The 21,836-nt window shown below is 36.9% G+C and overlaps 1 protein-coding gene across 1 annotated transcript in view; it reads left to right on the top strand.

Annotated features, from left to right (window-relative positions):
• The window catches only part of MARCHF5 (membrane associated ring-CH-type finger 5), a 51,555-nt gene extending 32,389 nt beyond the window's left edge, over window positions 1–19,166 (top strand). Inside the window, exons 3-6 of the mRNA XM_038578197.1 lie at window positions 6,182–6,312; window positions 14,504–14,687; window positions 15,028–15,194; window positions 16,199–19,166. Coding sequence (XP_038434125.1) covers window positions 6,182–6,312; window positions 14,504–14,687; window positions 15,028–15,194; window positions 16,199–16,315 — 599 coding nt within the window. The 3' untranslated portion in view covers window positions 16,316–19,166. The remainder of the gene's footprint in view (window positions 1–6,181; window positions 6,313–14,503; window positions 14,688–15,027; window positions 15,195–16,198) is intronic.
• Window positions 19,167–21,836: the final 2,670 nt, after the last annotated feature.

Here is a 21,836-nt window from a genome sequence, read left to right on the forward strand (position 1 = left end):
ATGGAGCAATTGGTTAAGTGGCCGACTCTTGGTTTCAGCTTAAGTCGTGATCTCAGGATTGTGGGATTGAGCTCCACAAGGGGTTCATCGTGGAGTCTGCTTAAGCTTCTCTCCCTCTCCTGCCCTTTCTTCTTCTCTCTCAAATAAATACATAAGTCTTAAAAAAAAAAAAAAAAAAAAAGCCTGTACTTACCTCTTAAAAAAAAAGTTTCTAAATTGTTTAATGTATATTTACTTGTCCTTAAATAGATTAGAGGCTCCTTGGAGGCAGAGGCTGGTGTGTTAAATTTTATTTATATGTATTTTAATGTAAACTGCTATGTGTACAGTAGGTGCTTTTTTTTTTTTTTTTTTTTTTTTTTTTTATTTTTTTTTTTTTTACAGTAGGTGCTTAATAGGTACTTAGTAGTTGACCTTTAGCCCACAGATAATTCTATTCTTATGAGGTAAATTTAAGGTTTCCTTTGGCACAAACTATGAAATAAAGAATTACTTTGATGATCTTTAGTTACTGTTCATGGTAACATGCTATATTTACACATGGAGGAATGGTACTCATCTGCTTTTTTGACTCATCTTTTACTCAGGAGTTTTTGTTTTGTTTTAAGGGCTTTGGGTCAGTTATCTAAAAAATGCCCAACAATACATCCTTTCTTCTCTATTTATAATTTAATGTCAAACTTATTATTATTAAGCAAAGTAATTTATAGCCTGAGTTGCAGGATATTTGTTCTTACATAAAATTGGTAAAACCTCAACCTATAAGCAGAGCAATCAAAGATGACATTTACATAAGCTTGTTTGAGGCTCTGCAACCTGGCCTCTGAAGTCTAGCGTTTAAAGTAGTGATGAATGCTACAGAAAGAGTTAAAAACTCTTTACTGTCCCATCAGGATTTCCACACACTTTTAACTTTTGAGTTGGTTGTTGTGATATTACTTCATGTCTTCAATAAAATCCATATTTGTTGACTTGGGACCATATACTTTTTTTTTTCTTTTTTTTTTTTTTTTAATAATCTCTACACCTAATGTGAGGCTCACAACAACTCTGAGATCAGGAGTCACACATTCAACTGAATGAGCCAGCCAGGCGCTCCTGTTAAAGGTCCTTTTTTTAAAACAATGGATTGAGTCAAGTACTTGCTACAGAGTGCTGCAGCTAGATCCTATGCCATTCTATTATAATGTCCTGTGAACAGGCCAAAGTACCCCAATGTACTGGCCAAGTACCATGTGCTAAGATAGCTGTGGCCTATATCCCTGAGAGTGATGGCAATCATCAAAAGCATTTTTTAAAGCACCTATCTGTACATGGTTCTATCCTAGGCACTGTACAAAACGAGTTAAACAGACTTGGTCCCTGCCCCCTGGGAGTTTTCAATCTAAGATGATGCTGACATGGACAGACATAAGGATATTGAGACAACTGAACAAACATTGAACAAGAACATAAAGTACTAACATTATGCACAAGCAAAGGGGTAAGTGCATTTTATGGGATAGTATTAAAGGAAGCCTCATGGGACTTAAACAGGGTGGGATAGATCAATTAGTCAACCTCTATCAGGTTAGATTAGTTTTCATTGGGAAGTCGGGTTTTCATACAGACTTAAAAGTAGGGACAGGACATTCCAGAAATAGAACACAACAAAAATAAGACTTGGAGTAAAGAGAGAAGTTTAGAATTGTATTGTTAGACTCTTGGTGGCATCCAGAATCTGTAATTCTGGATGGTTCTGAACCTGAACATGCGGTTGACATTGTGACCTAGCAAGTTGACATTAAGATTGGGTCTAGATCAAAATCAGCTCAATGCAGAGCAAGAAGCAGACCAAAAAACCTGGAAACGTAAATAGCTTTTGCAAACAGTTTGTTTTGCTTATTAAAGCTCTTCTGTAAACCATTGGCCACTTAACAGAAAACCTGACTAGGGCTGTTATCTTCTCAGGAACTTCTACAAGCTTATCTTATAAAGCACTATTTTTTTGCTTATTAAATTCTGTTCTGTATCAGAAACTTCAGTACTCTAGGAACATAAATTATTTCTTAAGAACTGATGAGAAGTTTATTTTTTAAAGGATGCTTTTCTGTCCCAGAGAGAGGTCGAAGAGTTTCCCCAATAGTTTTCAGCTTACTGTTTGATGTCATTCACATCTGAAATGTGAAAATTTGAATTTACCCAGAGTATTAGGGTGTAGTTATTTTCTTTACAAAAGCTTCTTTGTTGTACAAAAGAATTCACAATAGACTTTCTTTTAACTGTAAGCTTCCTTCTTGCCCTTAAATTATTGAGTTTTCAAAACTTATGTTTATACAGAGCTTCTTCAATTGCTATCCATTGCGTAAATACAGTACATTGAAAACATAAGTGGTGAAGCCCACTGAGACATTAAAAATTCAAAAAAAAATTCAATAATGCCTTTTTAAAATATTGAAGTCTTTTTATGACCTTAGGTATTTAACTTGGTGATGTGCACTTACTCATACTTCTTCCTTCCCATCGGAATTAGTTTTAAAGGGCTAGTCTTGTCTTTACTTGCTTCCCATAACTCTTTGTGCTGTAATCTAACAGTAAGAAGAATCTGTTAGCTTGCTATTTTTCTTTTGACCCCAAGGCATGGGATAGTAGCACGTGGTAAGCTTCCTAACAGGAAGAGTATGATTTAGGGACTGCCATTCAGAGAAATTCAGTGATTGTTTTTATTCACTGAATAGCTTGCCTAGATAATCTTTAGCTCTAAGAAACATCTCCCCTGGGTGGCAGTTTATTATTCTCATAGTATGTTTACTACTAAACATTTATCTTTTCTTTAAAATGTTAAATTATTCTTGGACTAGTCTATCTATAAGAGCCTGTAGAGGTTTAGGCAAAAAAAAGACAGAATCCTAGATAAAATTATTTCAGAAAAACTAGAAATAGGGACCATAAAATCCATTCAGTGCCTTCATTTAATCTAGCACATCTTTTGATGACCCGAAGAATGAGTAGAAAATTTCCAGAAGTGTGCAGATTTTTTGTTTTCGCTTGTACAAAAAGAATTCACACCCATTGATTCGGGAAGAAAACTGAAAATTGAACTTGTTATAATAGAACTTTATGAGATTTTTAAAAGAGAGTCAATTCAGACATCTCTAGATTGCCCATGTTCATGAGAGATAAAAGTGGTAGTGATGGATTACCTTTTTTAGGAATTATGTTTTCTTCCAAATAATCAATGAGTTTTTTTTAGGAATTGTATCGCTTCACTCCACGGGTAGATAATTCCAAATACCCTGTAGAAAGAAGAGGGGAAGAAGGTACATTGGAAGCATGTAAAATACCTTCTTTCCTTACCAATTGTGATTCTGACTGGGTAGAAAATAGTCCTATAGTTAACTTGGGCTTGGTACAGAATAATGAAAAGGAAAGATTAGAGATTTTCATGTCATAGTTTTAAATAAATACCTCAGAGAATCTAGCAAATATTTGAGAGTCATAAGAACTTGAGATTCATCAATAACTGAAAAAAAATTATTTTTCCCTTTGGAGCTTTTGTTCTAGTTCAAAAGTCAGCAGATTTTCTGTTAAAAACCAGGGAGTAGGGATCCCTGGGTGGCTCAGCGGTTTGGCACCTGCCTTTGGCCCAGGGCGCGATCCTGGAGACCCAGGATCAAATCCCACATCGGGCTCCTGGTGCATGGAACCTGCTTCTCCCTCGGCCTATGTCTCTGCCTCTCTCTCTCTCTCTGTGACTATCATAAATAAATAAAAATTTAAAAAAAAAGGGGGGAGTAAATATTTTAGGCTTTGCATGTGGCCATGTTCCATACAAAACTTTATTTACAAATGTAAGCAGCCAGCTGGATTTGGCCCATGGCCCATAGTTTTCCTAACCCATATTCTTGTAGGTAGAAACATAATTAGTAAATTAGAGTATGTTAGGTGATAAGTGCTTTGGGAAAAAGAGAAATAGAAATAGTGCAGAGTAATTAAATAGGGAGTTTCATGGTGTAGAAGTTGGCAGAGTGGGTCTCACTGAGGTGGAGAGGAACCACATAAGACTGTAAAATTAATGACTGGTGTAGAAAACAAAGAGATAGTAATGTCCTAGAAATATTATAACCATATATTGGGAAGAAGGGAACATCTGTGTCAGATGTTGCTACTAGGCCAAATAGGATTAAGGCTGAGATATACCACTGAATTTAATCTTAGGTTGTTAGTGATCATTATGAGCAGTTTTGGTGGAGAGAATTGAAGGAGAGTGAAAACAGGTAAGTTTTTTGAGGAATTTTGTTGTAAAGAGAGCAAAGATGAGAAATGGGGTAAGAAGGATCAAAAGAAGAATTTAGTTTGTGTTTTTTTTTTTTTTTAAGATAGAAGAAATAATGACATGTCTGATGGAAATAATCCAGTAAGCGGTAGAGAGGAAATGATATGGGAGACAGTTGCTGGAGCTGTGGCTTTGAGTTGACAAGTGAATGGATCTGGCATGTCAGTAGAGAGATTGACCTCAGATAGATGTGATGTTGGTAGGTGGGTACATGTGCCATGGAGAGTCTGGACTTGTTCTCTTGTGGCTTTAATTTTCTGATTAAAGAATTATCAGTAGAGAATATGAAAGTTGAAGTGTGGAGGTTTCATATATACCTATGGTCTTTAACTTTTAGTACCAGCATTTGAGGGATCTTTGGTGATTAACTAAAATGACTTTTGTACTCTCTGAGGGAGTTTTAAACGTAACCTAGCAAATTTGTATATTTTAAAGATTAAACCCTGCATTATGAGATTGAATAATGATGCATATAATGCCTGTAGCACAGCATCTGGTATCGTGTAGACACTCAATAAGTGCTATTATTTTTTTTTTCAAGAAGTGGTATTATTAGAGGACATAGTAAATATGCTAAATTGAAATCATAGGTCCTTTGACGTCCCTCCTAATGTTCTTTCTACTTCACAGTGTGGTCTTTCTTTATACAGTGACTAGTGATATTACTGGCTCCAGTGATCAGAGGCTCCATAAATGGATGCTTGTTCTTAAATATTTTAATTATTTTATCATATTACTATGTTAATTTCTTTGTACAATAAAAATAAATTGTTTTGTGTACAGCATCCTCCTATAGATTGTAAACCAAGAGGTAGGTAATAATTCTTAATCATTTCTAAGAAAATGTCTCAAGTAATAATTTGTATGTAGAGAGTATTTAACAAATATGAGAAAAAAAACAAATATGAGGATTAATAAATCAAGTTTTCACATTTCTGTGATCAAACTTAAGATACTCAGGTCTTAAGGCCTTGCTCTAATTCAGGCCTGAGACCCTACCACTATTCTGAAAAATTCTAAAGCTAAATTATTGGGCTTAAGTAATTAGAATACTACCAAATATAGCTATTCTAAGTAACTTCAGAGAAAGATAATAGCCAGATTTCACAGTAAGCACATAATAATAGTATAATTGACACACACAGCTGTTGGAATGCCATAAAAACTAGCATTGTGATCCTTAAAAGAAGTTTGTTAAATGAGTATTATATGTAAGTGATGAACCACTAAATTCTACTCCTGAAACTAATAGTACACTATATGTTAACTAACTGAAATTTACATACAAACTTAAGAAAAAAAGAAAAAAGTTTGTTAGACAATAATACTCAACTAACTATTGCATTTTGAAAATCAAAGTAAGATAGATTGACTTTGTGTAACTTCAAGAAAATAGCCTTGGTTACCTTCACATACTACACCAAGGAAGTAATGAGTGAAGTCATAATAAGTGATATTTTTACCAGATACTAGAGAATCTAATTGTGAGCAGGGACTGTTTGGGAAGAGCAAGGTGAAATGGCCATTTCATTCTGCAGTACCCAGTGTGAATAAAAGAAGTGAGAACTATTTTCTTCATAAGAAGCCGTTGTGTTTGAGGCTTTAATCTTAGGTTTACTGTTAAAGATAAAAATTTGAAGAGGTAATATCTCCTAGAATTTAGGAAGCAAAACTTAGCTATTCAGACAACTGAGAAATTCTAAATTTATTCAAATCTAGATTCCTATCACATTTATAATAGTTCTCTCTAAAGCATTAGAACATCCAGCTTCATAAAAATATTTTAGATCAATGGAAAATATTGGATAAGTCATTTTTTAAAAATCTGTCTTGTGTTGAAACATTACTTTCTTTTTTTTATTATAGGTCCAGTTGTTTACGTCTTGGATCTTGCAGATAGACTGATCTCAAAAGCTTGTCCATTTGCTGCAGCAGGAATAATGGTTGGCTCTATCTATTGGACAGCTGTGACTTACGGAGCAGTGACAGTGATGCAGGTTCACTATTTTACTCTGTTCAATGATAATACTTCTTACATGAAGATCTTTTAAATAGATTTCTGTTAGGAGTTTTAAAAATTATTATTTTGAACAAGTAATAACCTCATGGCTTAAAAATAAGAAATAAGAAAATATAGGGGTGCCTAAGTGGCTCAGTTTATTAAGAGTCTTCCTTCAGTTCAGGTCATGATCCCCGGGTGCTGGAATCGAACCCAACATCGGGCTCCCTGCTCAAGAAGGAGCCGTTTCTCCCTCTCCCTCTGCCTGTTGCTCCCCCTGCCTATTCTCTCTCTCTCAAATAAATAAAATCTTTATCGTATATACGAAACTAGTGTAAAGTCTTCTTATTCCTCCCATTTGCTCAGGTTCCCCCTCACTTCTCCAGGTAGCCACTATTATTAGTTATATAATATATTCCTCTAGACTTTCTTTGCGCATGTGCAAGAAAAAATATATTTGTTCTCCCACACACATACACTTTTTTTTCCCTTAAATGGAAGCATATTAGAACTGTATCCCTTTTTTTCATAGTGAATCTTGGCGATCTTCTCATATAAGTATTCAATAACCTTCCCAGCATTCTGTGTGGAATTAGAACAATTTACTAAACAGTCTGTTTAGACAATTAGTTGTTTCCTGGTTTTTTGCTACAATCAGTAACTGTTGGTCAAGATTATTAGAGAAACTTAAATTTTAAGATTTAGTCCCATGCCCTTATTTCTTCTCTTTTTATACTTCCTCCGTAAAGATTTCCAGCTATCATCTCTGTGCTTCTTGTACTTAGATCTATGTCTTTGCCCTTATCTATCCTCAAATCCAGTCCTACAAACACAGTTTGACCCTTCTCCTTAAATGACCTCTTGTGATTTCTAGTCTTTCCCTCAGTTTGAAACCTAAATTTATTCCCCATTATAATTTTTCTTTTTTTTTTTAAGATCATATTTTTTGATTAGAGAGTGCACATGAGAGAGAATACGAGAAAGGGGAGGGATACGGAGAGGGAGCAGCAGCAGAGACTGGATCCCAGGACCCTGGGATCATGACCTGAGCCCAAAGGCAGACACTTAACAGATTGAGCCTTCCAGGCGCCCTCCTCATTATAATTTGTCTATACCTTCGATTGCTACTATTATTTTCCCATCTACTCGGTTTGTATCCTACATTCTTAGGATTACCTTTAACTCTTTTTACCTCATAGCCCTGTACTGGTTCACTGACCAAGTTCAAGCAGTTTCCAGTTTGGTGTCTTATATCTGTAGCTTCTTTTCCACAGTCTTAACCACCTGACTTCTTGTCACTCCCTCATGATACTTGTGGGCTAAAGGAGTTTCTCTAATTTTGTTCTCTTTTATTAGTCCATCCTTCTAAATCATTCTTCCTAAAATAATACCTTCAATATCTATTCCAAGCTCACCATCTCCTCTGCCTTAAGTAGTTCTTTTCCAATGCAGTGCTTAGAGTGTTTCATAAATGACTGAGTAATAGTGAACACACTATGTAATATTCTAGAAATTGCACATAACCTATCTGTGCTGGGTCCACAGTGAGTGACATTTTTGGTTACTTCATTAATAGTCATGGTGAGACAGACTATTGCAAGACTTCTTCATGAAGTATTGAGGACACCTCCAAAATCTGGTTAGACAAGTCAGAGAATGAATCGCAAATAGTAAATCATCATTTGTCATGTGTGTAATGGATAAAGATTAAGAACCACTGACTTGAAAAAATTCCATTTCCTTACCTTGATTTGTTACACAATGCTTCACAGTCTCGCTTGATTCTACTTTGAGACCTGTTGGGCTGTCTCCTCCAACCCATCCTTATGCTGTAGAGTTTTTTACCTCTGTCCTCTGGCCTTTGTCACCCTCCCTGCCTCATACCTGTCCTTCCATTCCTATCTCTACTTATCCAAATCTAAACTCTCCTTCGAGGCTTCATTCAGCTGCTTCCACCCGCTGAAACCTACCAGGCAATTCTTGCCCACTGTCATTTCTTTTTCCTCTATATTCATGACATTGTCAGTCCTCAAATGGCAGCTAATCTTGTGCTGACCAAGTGATGTTTCTTATATAGATGACCTATTATTTAACTTTTCCTATGTTTAGGCCTTGCCTTTCCCATGAGAAGGTAGTTTTCTTGAAAGTAGAGACTATCTTACACTTACATGTTCCTAATATAGCATATACACAGAGACTAACACTTAAAAGGCTTTCATAAATATTGGGTTTTATTTTAAATATTTTATTTATTCATGATAGAAAGAGAGAGAGAGACAGGCAGAGGGAGAAGCAGGCGCCTTGCAGGGAGCCCAGTGCGGGACTCGATCCCAGGTCTCCAGGGTCACACCCCGGGCTGAAGGCGGTGCTAAACTGCTGGGCTACAGGGGCTGCCCGGGTTTTTTGTTTTTTTTGTTTTTTTTTTTTTTTTTTATGACTGGTTCTATCAGGTAGTAGCAGGTTTGTTTGACTGACTATATTCTCTGCAGTAATTTGTTAAAACTTCAATAATGAGCACATCATTAGTTCAGGAAAGTTTAGGATGATTCACAAGGACTGACAAAGACACATTATTTAATGCACAAATGCATTATACAGACATATTTTTTGCAGATGAGTAAATTTAAGTCCCTCTGATAATGGAGTGATTTCTCTTAATACCTCATTGACTATAAGAAGTAGGATGGTTCTTTTGGGGGAAAGATTTTAGGCTCGCTCAATTTTAAAAGAAATTTGATAATGGACACATTGACAAGAGCTTAAGGAATATAGTTTGTATCCTCTAAAAAGGGCTTCAAGCTGGATTTTGGCACTTTGAATCCATATTGGTGTGATTCATACAAAAAGTTAGCACCAAGCTGAGGTCTTTATAAAATACAAGACAAATTGAAAGCTCTCTCCCCAGCTCTAAGGAATATAGTCTAAGACAAGGTGTACATAAAGGAAAAACTGGAGAACAGTTAATAATAACATTATATAAACAAATATGAAGAGTACAGAAGACTACATAAACAGTATTTTAATTCAGTAAAATGAAAGATCATTTGAATTATTAAAAAAAGTAAATCTTGAGATGACCCTTGAAGGCAATAATTTGAATTGGTAGAGGGGAAGAAATGATACAAACAAGGAGACAAAAATGAATATGTTGATTAATGGTGATAGTAAAGACTTAAATTATGATGATACATATATATTGTGTGTTACCATTTAGAAATAATCTTCACATGTATGTCTCACTTGAAAAGATTTTTTTTTTTTTAAGCCTGGAATGAGAGAGATTACTTGTGATAGTAGGTAGTGTATGATTTAAGAATATTGGAAAGACTTTTGCCTCTCTGAGCATATTTGATAGAAAATGTGCCCCACTATACCATCAGCAGTATTTAGGGGTTTCTTTTTTAATCCATTTTTTAAAAAGGTTTTATTCACTTATTAGAGAGAGAGCATGAGCAGGGGGAAAGGGAGAACCAGGTGCCCCACTAGAGCCCTATGTGGGACTCTGTCCCAGGACCCTTAGATCATGACCTGAGCTGAAGGCAAGATACTTGACTGAGCCACCCAAGCACCCCCTTTTTAACCCTTGACTGTTTCTTTTCCTTTTGTTCTCTGACTACTATGAAGTTCAGATAAATCAGATTAGGGAATCAGACCATTATTCTTTTTTTTTTTTTTTTTTGAAGATTTTATCTACTTATTTTAGAGAGAGTGTGGTGTGTGCACATGAATGGGGTGGGGGAGAAAGAGAGAATCTCAAGCAGACTCTCCATGAGTATAGAATCCAACTCGGGGCTCGATCTCATGACCCTGAATCATGACCTGAGTTTGAAATCAAGAGTCAGACACTCAACCCACTGAGGCACCAAGACACCCCCAGTCCACTATTCTTTTCCCATTTATTTCCCCATGAACTAGTTTTATGTTCAATCCTTATTAGTTGGGAGGAATTTGAATGAGACCCTTTGCTTATGTATCGAAAAGACAACATAATAGGTAACTTTTTTTCCCCAGCACTGGGCTAAACACCTTTCCAGCACTGATCTATTTAATCCTTGTAACAATCTTGTGACCTAGATACTATCAATTATTCCTAATTTACAGTTTTGTCGAGTTTACATGTCCAATACCATACAGTAAGAAAGAAGCAGCAGGACCCCTGACCCCAATCTAGGGCTCCTTAGGTGAAACCTGGTTCCAAAGGCAATGGAAACATTTTACCCTGGAATAATAGAACTTGAATGTCCTGCCTCATTCCACTTTTGCCTCTAGCTTAAAGATAACCTTCATAAGCATTGTCCATTCTTAACTCTTATACTATCCTTGATTATCCTTAATTCTGACTAAGGAAACCTATTCTCCACTATTTCATTCTCCCATTTAAAAGTAGGTTCCTTTTTTTTTTTTAATTTTTTTTTTTTAATTTTTATTTATTTATGATAGTCACACAGAGAGAGAGAGAGAGGCAGAGACACAGGCAGAGGGAGAAGCAGGCTCCATGCACCGGGAGCCCGACATGGGATTCGATCCCGGGTCTCCAGGATCACGCCCTGGGCCAAAGGCAGGCGCTAAACTGCTGCGCCACCCAAGGATCCCTAAAAGTAGGTTCCTAAAAGGAAGTGCTTTATAAAATCAGGCCTTAGTTGAAATTCTTAGCCTTTCAGCATTGGTGAACTCCTGGATATGAAGATCTAGCTTTCATCTCCTAAACAGAAAAGCCTTCCTCTAAACCTACAGTTCCTACGTCTTTATTTTATACACAGATAACAAATTCTTAGAGAAGACATTCTGTAGTTCCTGAATCTCATCCCAAAATCGAAATCTTAAAAATAATCTGTTTTTGATCTTGGGGCATAAAACCAGAATGCCATGATCATACACAATGTGCTAGATTTGTGTTGACCGAAGTCAGGTCAGCCCCATTGCTTAAGTCAGCTTTCAGTTGCTGCCCTTGGGTCTAACTGTAGTGCAGATGGCAAACTATAGTTGTTATACTATTCCATTTCCTCTGCAGCATTTCTATTTGCATGCTTGTTTGATTTGATTTGATTGTCTCTCACCTCCAAAAGGCATCTATTTATTTAGCTTACCATTTTTGCCCCAACACCTAGGCCTGAGTCTGACACATAGTATTCAGTAAAATGAATGTATACATACACGCATGCAAGTTTGTATGCATGATGAGTGCCGCTTGAGTACAAAGCATCTCTCTTCACTTTAGATGTAACAGGTGGGACAGTGAGTCTCTTGCTTACTGTTTGCTCTATTTCCTTTTTTGTTTCCTCATTCTTAGATACCAGGTTGTAAGGGTTGTACTACTACCCATGAGGAATAAACTGACCCTTACTACAGTCTTTTTTTTTTTTTTTAAGATTTTATTTATGTATTCATAGAGGCAGAGACACAGGCAGAGGGAGAAGCAGGCTCCATCACAGAGCCCGATGTGGGACTCGATCCCGGATCTCCGGGATCACACCCTGGGCCAAAGGCAGCACTAAACCGCTGAGCCACCAGGGCTGCCCCTTACTACAGTCTCTATGAATATTCACTCTGCTTTATATTTCTAAACCCCAAATTCTAAAAAGAATAGTATAGGGACGCCTGGATGGCTCTGCGGTTGGGCGTCTCCCTTCGGCTCAGGGCATGATCCCGGTCTGGGGATCGAGTCCCACATTGGGCTCCCTGCGGAGAGCCTGCTTCTCCATCTGTCTATGTCTCTGCCTCTCTCTGTGTCTCTCATGAATAAATAAATAAAATATTTTTTGAAAAAGGGGAAAAAATAAAAAGAATAGTATAACCCAACAGAAGAATTTTTGAGATTTCTGAATTTATTTGCTAGCACTTTGAGAATATTTAAATCACATAGTTGTATCAATATAGTGATCACTTATAAAGTGATCAAATAATAAAATGATATAAAAATAGAATATCCTGAAAAGGCATAGGTAAAAACACAATCTCTGGGCTAATCCATGTATGCCCCTAGTATGGGATTGGGTTTTATGAAATATAGTAGCCCCTTAAACAATATGGGGATTAGGGACACTGATAACCCTCCTTCATGTAGTAGAGAATCCATGGGTACTTTTGACTCCCCAAAAATTTACAGCCTACTGTGACCAGAGGCCTTACTGATAGCGTAAAATCAACTAACACATTTTGTATGTGTATTATATGCCGTATTTTTATAATAAACTAGAGAAAAGCAAATGTTATTAAGGAAATCATAAGGAAGAAAAAGTAACAGTACTGTACAGTATCTATCAATCAGTGTATATATAAGTGGACCAGTACAGTTCAAACCTGTGTTCATGGGTCAACTATATTGTGAATCAGACACCTTAGAGCAACTCAGAATAATCATCCTTCACATACAAGGTATGAGGTTTCTGCATGGAGACACAGAAGAGTATCAGGTACCTATACCACGTTTTTTGAGCACTTGGAAGAGGTTAGCCTCCTGTCCTTTAATATTACAATGTATTTAGGTAAGTTAATGAAGTACAAGCCTGGACCAGCTGAGATTTTAAAAGCATAAATTTTGGCTCTTCCCCACATGTTTGTAAGATATTTTTACCTGGATCGAGTGTGTTGTCTAGAATTTCAGTTTGACTATTCTCAGCTTGACCTTATTTCACATCTCCTTATAGTAGTCCACTTAAAAAAATCTGTAACATAGAGTATCTCATTTTTTTTAAAACCTATTTACTTTTTCATGAATTTGTTTTCCTGAGTGTCCCTGACAGCTCTTAGTTTTCCCTATCTTCTCTATTCCCTTTCCTCCTTGCCTGTCCTTCCTTCCTTTTACCTCCTCCCTCTCAAAGATAGAGATAAGGTTCTAACCAATCTTTTCTTGCTGGTTGGAAGAAAATGTGATCAGAAAAACTATATGGGGGCAGCCCCAGTGGCTTAGCGGTTTAGCGCCACCTTTGGCCCTGGGGTGAGATCCAAACTATATGGAGTCTTTATGGTAGTATTCTCGCAAGCGGTCCTTACAGTGTGATACCTGAGTGGGGTAAAAGCCCAAGATTCTGAAATAGTCTCCTTCTTCTGTCATAACTGCCAAGACTAATCACTCAGAGTAATAGGTTTAATTTGGAAGCAATTGAGACTTTGGCTAAAGGGAAGATCATTTCAGACCTTTGAAAGAATTTTCAGGGAAATTCTCCCATCAAAAGTAAGAAGCTCACCAATAAAATGGAGATGTTGAGAGAAATAGAAGGCCAAGATTGATAGTCCTCAGGATTTTCCTGAGAGGGTGAAGTATGGAGATTCACAAATACGAATCGTGTCCTTCTTGCCCTCTGGGATCTAACCGAATTGAGAAATAGACCCAAGACCCAGATAATTGTTTTAGCTTCATTACCCCATAAATAAGACACCTTAGGGTTCCTGGATTGGAAAAAAATGACTGGAACGTATAACAAAAACTGCTGCAGTCCCCAAAATCTCAACTTTGGAATTGCATTTTAACAGAGTTGGACCTGTAGAACAGGCATATAGCCAGCCAGAAAAATCACTCTATCCCAGACAACACCACTGAGTATGGAGAAAGAACCAAAGAGAAGGGAGCTTTCAGTCCATCTCCTGAAGGCTGGTCCTGCCCCTTGTCTGGCTGTGCTACCCTAGTAGGAAAAGCAGGAAAACAGATGCTCTGTTGGAGCACATATAGGATCTAAAATTATAGTCCAATCTAACCATACCAAATAAGAGGAATAAAAGAACCAGAAGTCCCCTCCACTATATTGATTTGTAATCAGTGTGAGTCAACCACATTTTAAAGCTTTTATTCCAATATAATATGAAATCGCTTAGATTTTTTTCCCCTTGAATGAGACACTTTATTTATAAAGTTATAAATAAATCAGGACTGATAACGTTCCAGTTTATTTTAAAAACTTTTTATTTTAAAAACTTTTATTTTGGTTTTAAAAACTTTTTTTTTTGTTTGTTTGTTTGTTTGTTTTTAAAGATTTTATGTATTTATTCATAAGAGACACAGAGATCCTGATCTCCAGGATCATGCCCTGGGCTGAAAGTGGCGCTAAACCACTGAGCCACCCGAGCTGCCCAAAATTTTTTATTTTTGTATTCTTTCAAAATTTAGCATTTCCTCTAAGATGGATTCAATTCAAGCATGCAGCTCTTCATAGATAAGGAAATGATTCTAACAAATGCTGTCTGTTTCACAGGTTGTAGGCCATAAAGAAGGTCTGGATGTTATGGAGAGAGCTGATCCTTTATTCCTTTTAATTGGACTTCCTACTATTCCTGTCATGCTGATATTAGGCAAGATGATACGCTGGGAAGACTACGTGCTTAGACTATGGCGCAAATACTCGAATAAACTACAAATTTTGAACAGTATATTTCCAGGTAAGGTCCTGAATTGTGATTATAATGAGCATACCAAATTAATCTTGTGGAATAATCTTAGCATACGAAGATATTTTTGTTATTCTGATTTAATAGCACTAATAGGGGATCCCTGGGTGGCGCAGCGGTTTGGCGCCTGCCTTTGGCCCAGGGCGCGATCCTGGAGACCCGGGATCGAATCCCACGTCAGGCTCCCGGTGCATGGAGCCTGCTTCTCCCTCCTCCTGTGTCTCTGCCTCTTTCTCTCTCTCTATGTCTATCATGAATAAATAAATAAATCTTTAAAAAAAAAAAAAAAAAAAATAATAGCACTAATACTCTGCATTTTCATTTTCTCTAGGCATTGGTTGTCCTGTTCCTCGAATTCCAGCTGAGGCTAATCCTTTAGCAGATCACGTCTCTGCCACCCGAATTTTGTGTGGAGCCCTTGTCTTTCCTACTATTGCGACAATAGTTGGTAAACTGATGTTCAGTAGTGTTAACTCTAATTTACAAAGGACAATCTTGGTAAGATGGTTTTAACAGTACTTTTTTTTTTTTTTTGAATGACTATACAAAAGAGAATGAATTGTATGTTTGTTCAAAAGAAACCCCAGTGAGACTATATAAATATTCATTCTGTGGGTCCTGTGCCTTAAGTTTCTGTTTGATCCTACTTGTCATCCAATAGCAAGAAAGAGGGGATGATCTGTTGCATTACTTTTGACCTTCCAGAACAATGGTGTGGGTGACATCTGTCATAGAAGAGGCATGAATTATCACACCCATCCCTCTTGCCGACAAGCTTCTGTTCTAGGGTCAGCCTGCCTAGTCATATCCTATCACAGATACTGGTTTGCTGAAGACGTAATTCAGATTTCTTGACTTATATGTGCCTGCAAAATACAGATCATATTGGTAGCTATATCAGGATTACTGGGAGGATTAAATGAGATAATTCATTTGAAGTGCTAACACATAGTCAGCCCTTGTGTTGATGTACATATTGATGTTGATATTATTATTCTCACTTCCCCCTCTGATGGCAGCCTGCACTTGTGCCCAGGCCTTCTCCCTGTTACATCAGACTGGATGTAGAGCTAAGGAGATTACTCCATAGGAGAACAGAAAAAGTGTCTCTGTTAGGTGTAGTGTCTCCATCTGTTTTATCCCCTAGTAGAAAAGTGATATTCATCTGAATTAGCAGCAATGGCTATGTCTTTTATGATCTAAGTAAAATTATTTTTATTATGTTTCTATAAAACTGCATTATAGGGCAGCCCTGGTGGCTCAGCAGTTTAGCGTCGCCTTCAGCCCAGGGCCTGATCCTGGAGACCCGGGATTGAGTCCCATATCGGGCTCCCTACATGGAGCCTGCTTCTCCCTCTGCCTGTGTTTCTGCCTCTCTCTCTCTCTCTCTCTCTTTCTCAATCTTCCTCTCTCCCTGTGTCTCTAATAGATAAATAAAATCTTTTAAAAAATAAAATAAATAAATCTGCATTATAAAAAGCTAATTTTCCTTTTTATTTTAGGGTGGAATTGCTTTTGTTGCCATAAAAGGAGCATTCAAGGTTTACTTCAAACAACAGCAATATTTACGTCAGGCACACCGCAAAATTCTAAATTATCCAGAGCAAGAAGAAGCATAAAACTTTGACTTCTAGTTATTCTGCAGTCCTTTCATCCTTAATGAGTCTGTTGTGTTGTTCTGATTCCATCATTAATGCACAGTAGTGGAGACTTATGATAAGCTGCTGCTCATATTTTTAAGAAATATAATAAAGCACTTAGGGCAGGGGAAATCCTCTCAGTAATCACGGAACCTGAGGTTGTGATTTGTTTTCATTGTTTTGTATGTACTTCTTTTATGGCAGTCATCTGAACCATTATCTTAGCATGGTAAACCTGGGTTTTGTTCATATTTTCTCCAGATAGAAATGTAAAGATCAAACTGTGCAAATATTTAAAAATGCACATGCTGTTTTATTCAAATGCCTCTTTTGTACGTGTTCATGTTCAGTGTTTTCTTAGAATCAGCAACTCAATGAAGGTACTATGAGGATTTTTCTCACTGGCATAATTTGATTACATGCTAAACAGGAGTATATGTTAATATGAGGATATGTAAATTAGTTATAAAAAATAACAAACCAAAAATGTATGTAAACATTCAAATTATTATCTGAACAAATGCGATTTTGTTGTGTTTTTCTGAACCCATGTGACGTCCTCCAAAATGTGTAGGGTAAAAATTCACAGGGCTTCCAAATCACTTTTTCACTATTAAATTTTATTTATATAATGTTGACATCTCATAGTTCATAATGTAATTTTGACTCATATAGTCATAATTACCGTGTGTGTGTGTGTGTGTGTGTGTGTGTGTGTGTGTGTAAAAGAGAGGGAGAGAGTCATCAGGTCCTTCAATCACTGGAGTAAGGTTTTTAAATCCATATTTCTAGAAATTAGAGCTGTCAGTTTATAGTAGTTTGAGCACAGAGAACGATTTGCAAAAAAAAAAAAAAAAAAAATCAATAAAGTTCTTTTACTCTTCTCTTTCATTGATTCAGTTATTCAGGTATTTGTTGATCACCTCCTATTTGCCCAGGCATTATACAAAGTGCTGTGGGAGACAATGGTGAACACGACAGACTTGGTTCCTGCTTTTATGCAGTTTACCGTCTAGTTTCAACAGATAGAAAACCAGCAGTGAGTAAACCAAGGTGAGGCCTTGAGCTCTTTGTTTTTATACCAGTCAGTGAGGAGATAATTATGAAAACAAGAAGTCTTGAGTAAATATTGAGGTTATTGTTTTTGGCTTAAATCAGTTTATTATAAAAACCAGTACTAACATTTTTAGATTTTAATTGCTTGTCATATTGATGAGGTTAGCACCTTAATCACTGTAACTAGTTTTATGTTCATTTTTAAAAAGCAATTATTTATTTTAAGCCATCTTTAATAGTGGCCTTTTTAATGTTGTTCAGCAATCTGGATGGTCTTGCAGTTATTTTCACTAATTAAAATTAAGTTTTTAAAAGATAGTTCCAAAAACTGTATTGAATTTCTTGTTCACAGTATCTAATGCATGACAATAATTAACGTTTCCCTTACTGATAAGTGGCCACTTCTTTTTAGGAGTGTAGCAAATATAGATTGAGCTATGTTAGATTGCAATAATGTATGTTAACTTTAGTAATTTAAGACTGGTACCTTTCTATAGTATGAATGTCTTAATTCTGTGTTATAAAGTTTATGTGAATGGCTGTTGAACAGAGTTGTAATTATTTTGGGAGGAAGGGAATATTTGACTGACAGTGAGCCTTATTAAGAACACTGCTATAGTTCTGAAGGGGAAATATAAAATCTATGATTATATATAAAAATAACTTAGATTATATAGCTGTAATTATAAAATATATTGGCTTTTCTTTAATTTTCAATATAAGAAAGACATAGTAGATATTTCCTGCATAATTTTGTTATATAGAACAACTTTTAGGCAGCCTTTAATAAAATTATACAAGCACACCGTTCCCCAGTTACTACTTTGTGGCCAAGATGGAGGGAGTAGCTGTTTACATCTACTGGCATCAGGGCTCATGAGTGCCAGAAAAACAACTCTAATCCTTTTGGGGGGTGGGTGCAGCAGGGAGGGGTTTCTAGGGCTGTGGGGAGGGAATTGCAAGTGCCTGGGAACCAGAGAGGCCTCTAGCCCTGGAATTTAACACTCTTAAATCTAAAAAACCTTAGCTCAGAAAGTACCACATACCAGTCTTCAGAAAGGTGACCTATACCACTATGAACAACTTAAGAGCTGACTAAAGTTGATAGACCTGGGTTCCAATTCTGATTCTGCTTTTACTAACTGGATGTATGACAATGGCCAACTGGCTGTCTCTCAGCTGCAGTTTTCTTCATCTCTGAAATACAAGTAATACTTCTATCTCAGAAGACCATTTCTAGGATTAACTGAGAAAGGAACAGAGGCACTTTAGGCTTGAGACAGGCCCTACAGAGCAGTAGCTGTTTCTTAATTGTTAAGTAGTCTTTTCATGCTCTAGGAAAAGGGAATGAAGAGGTAAGAGAATGGTGTTAGGAGACAGATTAAAGGGATGTTGTAGACTTTGGGATGGGTAGGTATATTGTGTTTTCCAGTTGGGTTGGGTGGGTATATTTTGTGTTTTCCCATTTATTTTCACATTGCTTTACGGTGTTATTTCTATAAACTTCAATGTTTTAAACCTCTTTTATAAAATTCAGTGACAACTAGTAGAATTTTCTTCTTTGCAGAAGTTAACTTATCTCCAAAGTGGCTGAAAATATTGTTCATCAGTACATGATTATCAAATGACTGTGAAGAATATAAAATTAAACTTAGTGACTTAATTAGTCACTGCCTTGCTAACTGTGCTGTAATTTTTTTAAACGTCTTGTTTTTAATATAGCAGACTATCTCAATAGTGGCTGGATTAGGTTAAATAAAGAATTTTTATGTTCTCTAGGTGTACTTTGTCTGTTGAACAATTTCCAAAGCATAATCTGTTAATTCTGTACCTAACCAATTTTTTAAAATTTTAGTTATCAAGATACTAGATTTTTCTTTTAGTAAAAATCTGAAATTTTAAAAAACTAAAGAGGAATTGTCTTAATACAAGCAGGCTAGCCTAAATTCCAATTATGTTTTGATTTTTTAAAATGTATACTCAGCCACTTGAACTATGATTAGATAAGCAACCACATACAAGATATGTGGGTGGCCTCATGCTACAGGGTATCTTAAAAGTATATTCAAGTGGGTTAGAAACACATTTAAAAAACAAGTTGGGGGATGCCTGGGTGGCTCAGTGGCTGAGCATCTGCCTTTGGCTCAGGGCATGATCCCTGTTTAGGGATCGAGTCCCACATCAGGATCCCTATGAGGAGCCTGCTTCTCCCTCTGCCTAGGTCTCTGCCTCTCTCTGTGTCTCTCATGAATAAATAAAATCTTTAAAAAAAAAAAAAAAGTTGGGATGCCTGGGTGGCTTAGCGGTTGAGCGCCTGCCTTCGACCCAGGGCATGATCCTGGAGTCCCAGGATCAAGTCCCACATCGGGCTCCCTACATGGAGCCTGCTTCTCTCTCTGCCTGTCTCTCTCTCTTTCTCTTTCTCTCTCTCTCTCTTGAATAAATCTTTATAAAAAAAAATAACAAGTTGCTTCCTTTGAGATACTAAGAAGTTTCTGAAGATTAAAGTCTTCTAGAATGTGTACATCAAATAAAGACCCTTCCATCCATAAGGATTGTATTTTTTCTAGGTTATTTCATCACCCTCATCTGAGAGACTAGCAGAGAAGTGGCAGAGTCAGATAGTCCTAGATGCATATTCTGATACTTATTTGTAGGGCAAGTTACTTTATCTCTCAGACTCTTCGTTTCCTCATCAATAAAATGAAGATTATAAAACCTATATCTGGTTATTATGAGAATTTCAAGTGAGGAAACATTCTACAACACTTTGATTTACAGAGAAATAAATTTATGCCAATTTAAGTAGACATTTGTTTGCCCGTAATCTTCCTTTGGTCCCCTGGGATCTCAGAGTTTCCTCTTCTCCGTTACCTGTCACCCCATACACCCATTAGAAATGATAGAGTGATAAAATATCTTATTTAACTGCCTTCCTGGAGCAAAGATTCTGAGCAAAGGGAAGAGAGAAAATTTACAGTTGAATCACTGTAGAAGTTTGGACATGCAGCAGAGGTTAGGCTATCATTCTGGTCAACCTGTGCAGATTTAAGCCTCTTATTGATAACCACATGCTAAGGTTACTATATGTCAGCAATACATACTATACTTTACCATGTGTTAGTTGAGCACCTGTATGAGCCAGACACTGCCAAGTCCTGGGGTAAAATGGGGAATAAGCCTGCTTTGAAATATTTATTTTCAAAAAATACACTCTAAGATTAAACTGAAATACCTTGACCCCCTAAAAGATGTGCCCTGCTCAAATATGGACTCTCTAGTTTAAAATCAGCAAGAAACATCTATAACAGGAACTAAGCGGTCATATGTATGTGATCTTTTAATGATACACATCTATCAGTGTATTTATCAATTCAGATAATTATACACCAAAAATAAGACCTGCAAAAAGTACACAATTTTTTAATACAAGTCAATGAATTTCTGCAAAATGATCCCATATGTCATATTTTTTTATTTTTTAATAATAAACTTATTTTTTATTGGTGTTCAATTTGCCAACATACAGAATAACACCCAGTGCTCATCCTGTCAAATGCCCCCCTCAGTGCCCGTCACCCATTCACCCCCACCCCTGCCCTCCTCCCCTTCCACCACCCCTAGTTCGTTTCCCAGAGTTAGGAGTCTTTATGTTCTGTCTCCTTTTATGATATTTCCTACCCATTTCTTCTTCTTTCCCTTCTATTCCCTTTCACTATTATTTATATTCCCCAAATGAATGAGAACATAAAACGTTTGTCCTCCGATTGACTCATTTCACTCAGCATAATACCCTGTTCCATCCACGTTGAAGCAAATGGTGGGTATTTGTCATTTCTAATGGCTGAGTAATATTCCATTGTATACATAAACCACATCTTTTTATCCATTCATCTTTCGATGGACACCGAGGCTCCTTCCACAGTTTGGCTATTGTGGACATTGCTGCTATAAACATCAGGGTGCAGGTGTCCCCATATGTCATATTAGTCAGGGTCCACTCAGGAGATACAAATCACATTGCCTCTTTAAACAAGGAAAATACATGAAATTGTTAGCTGGTAGGAAGTAAATGATAAAAAGGAAAAAAAAGGCGGGGCAAAAAAAGCAGCTACTACTCCCAAGCTGAAGGAGGGTAGACATTAAGGGAACGAGGAGTTAGAGGTCTCTTTCCCTAAAAGGCTGAGTGAGATTCAGACACTTCTGAAAAGTGTGTGGTTACAATAGCAGTTGTGTCAAGGAGTGGTAGGAGATCTTGCCAGAGGGCAGGCTGGAGCTGGTATGTAGCTGGGGAGGGAGAGCATGAGGATGCAACTAGACATGTCCGGCTGCTGAGCTCCAATGCTTAAAAAGTTATAGTGGACGCTGGAATCTGGAAGAAAGGTGTCTTGGCACAATAGCCTTGTGGTATCACTCCTGTGCCTTCTGTTGAAAAAGACCGATG

This window comes from Canis lupus, chromosome 28 (genome assembly GCF_011100685.1).
Source record: "Canis lupus familiaris isolate Mischka breed German Shepherd chromosome 28, alternate assembly UU_Cfam_GSD_1.0, whole genome shotgun sequence".
Classification (NCBI taxonomy): Eukaryota; Metazoa; Chordata; class Mammalia; order Carnivora; family Canidae; genus Canis; species Canis lupus.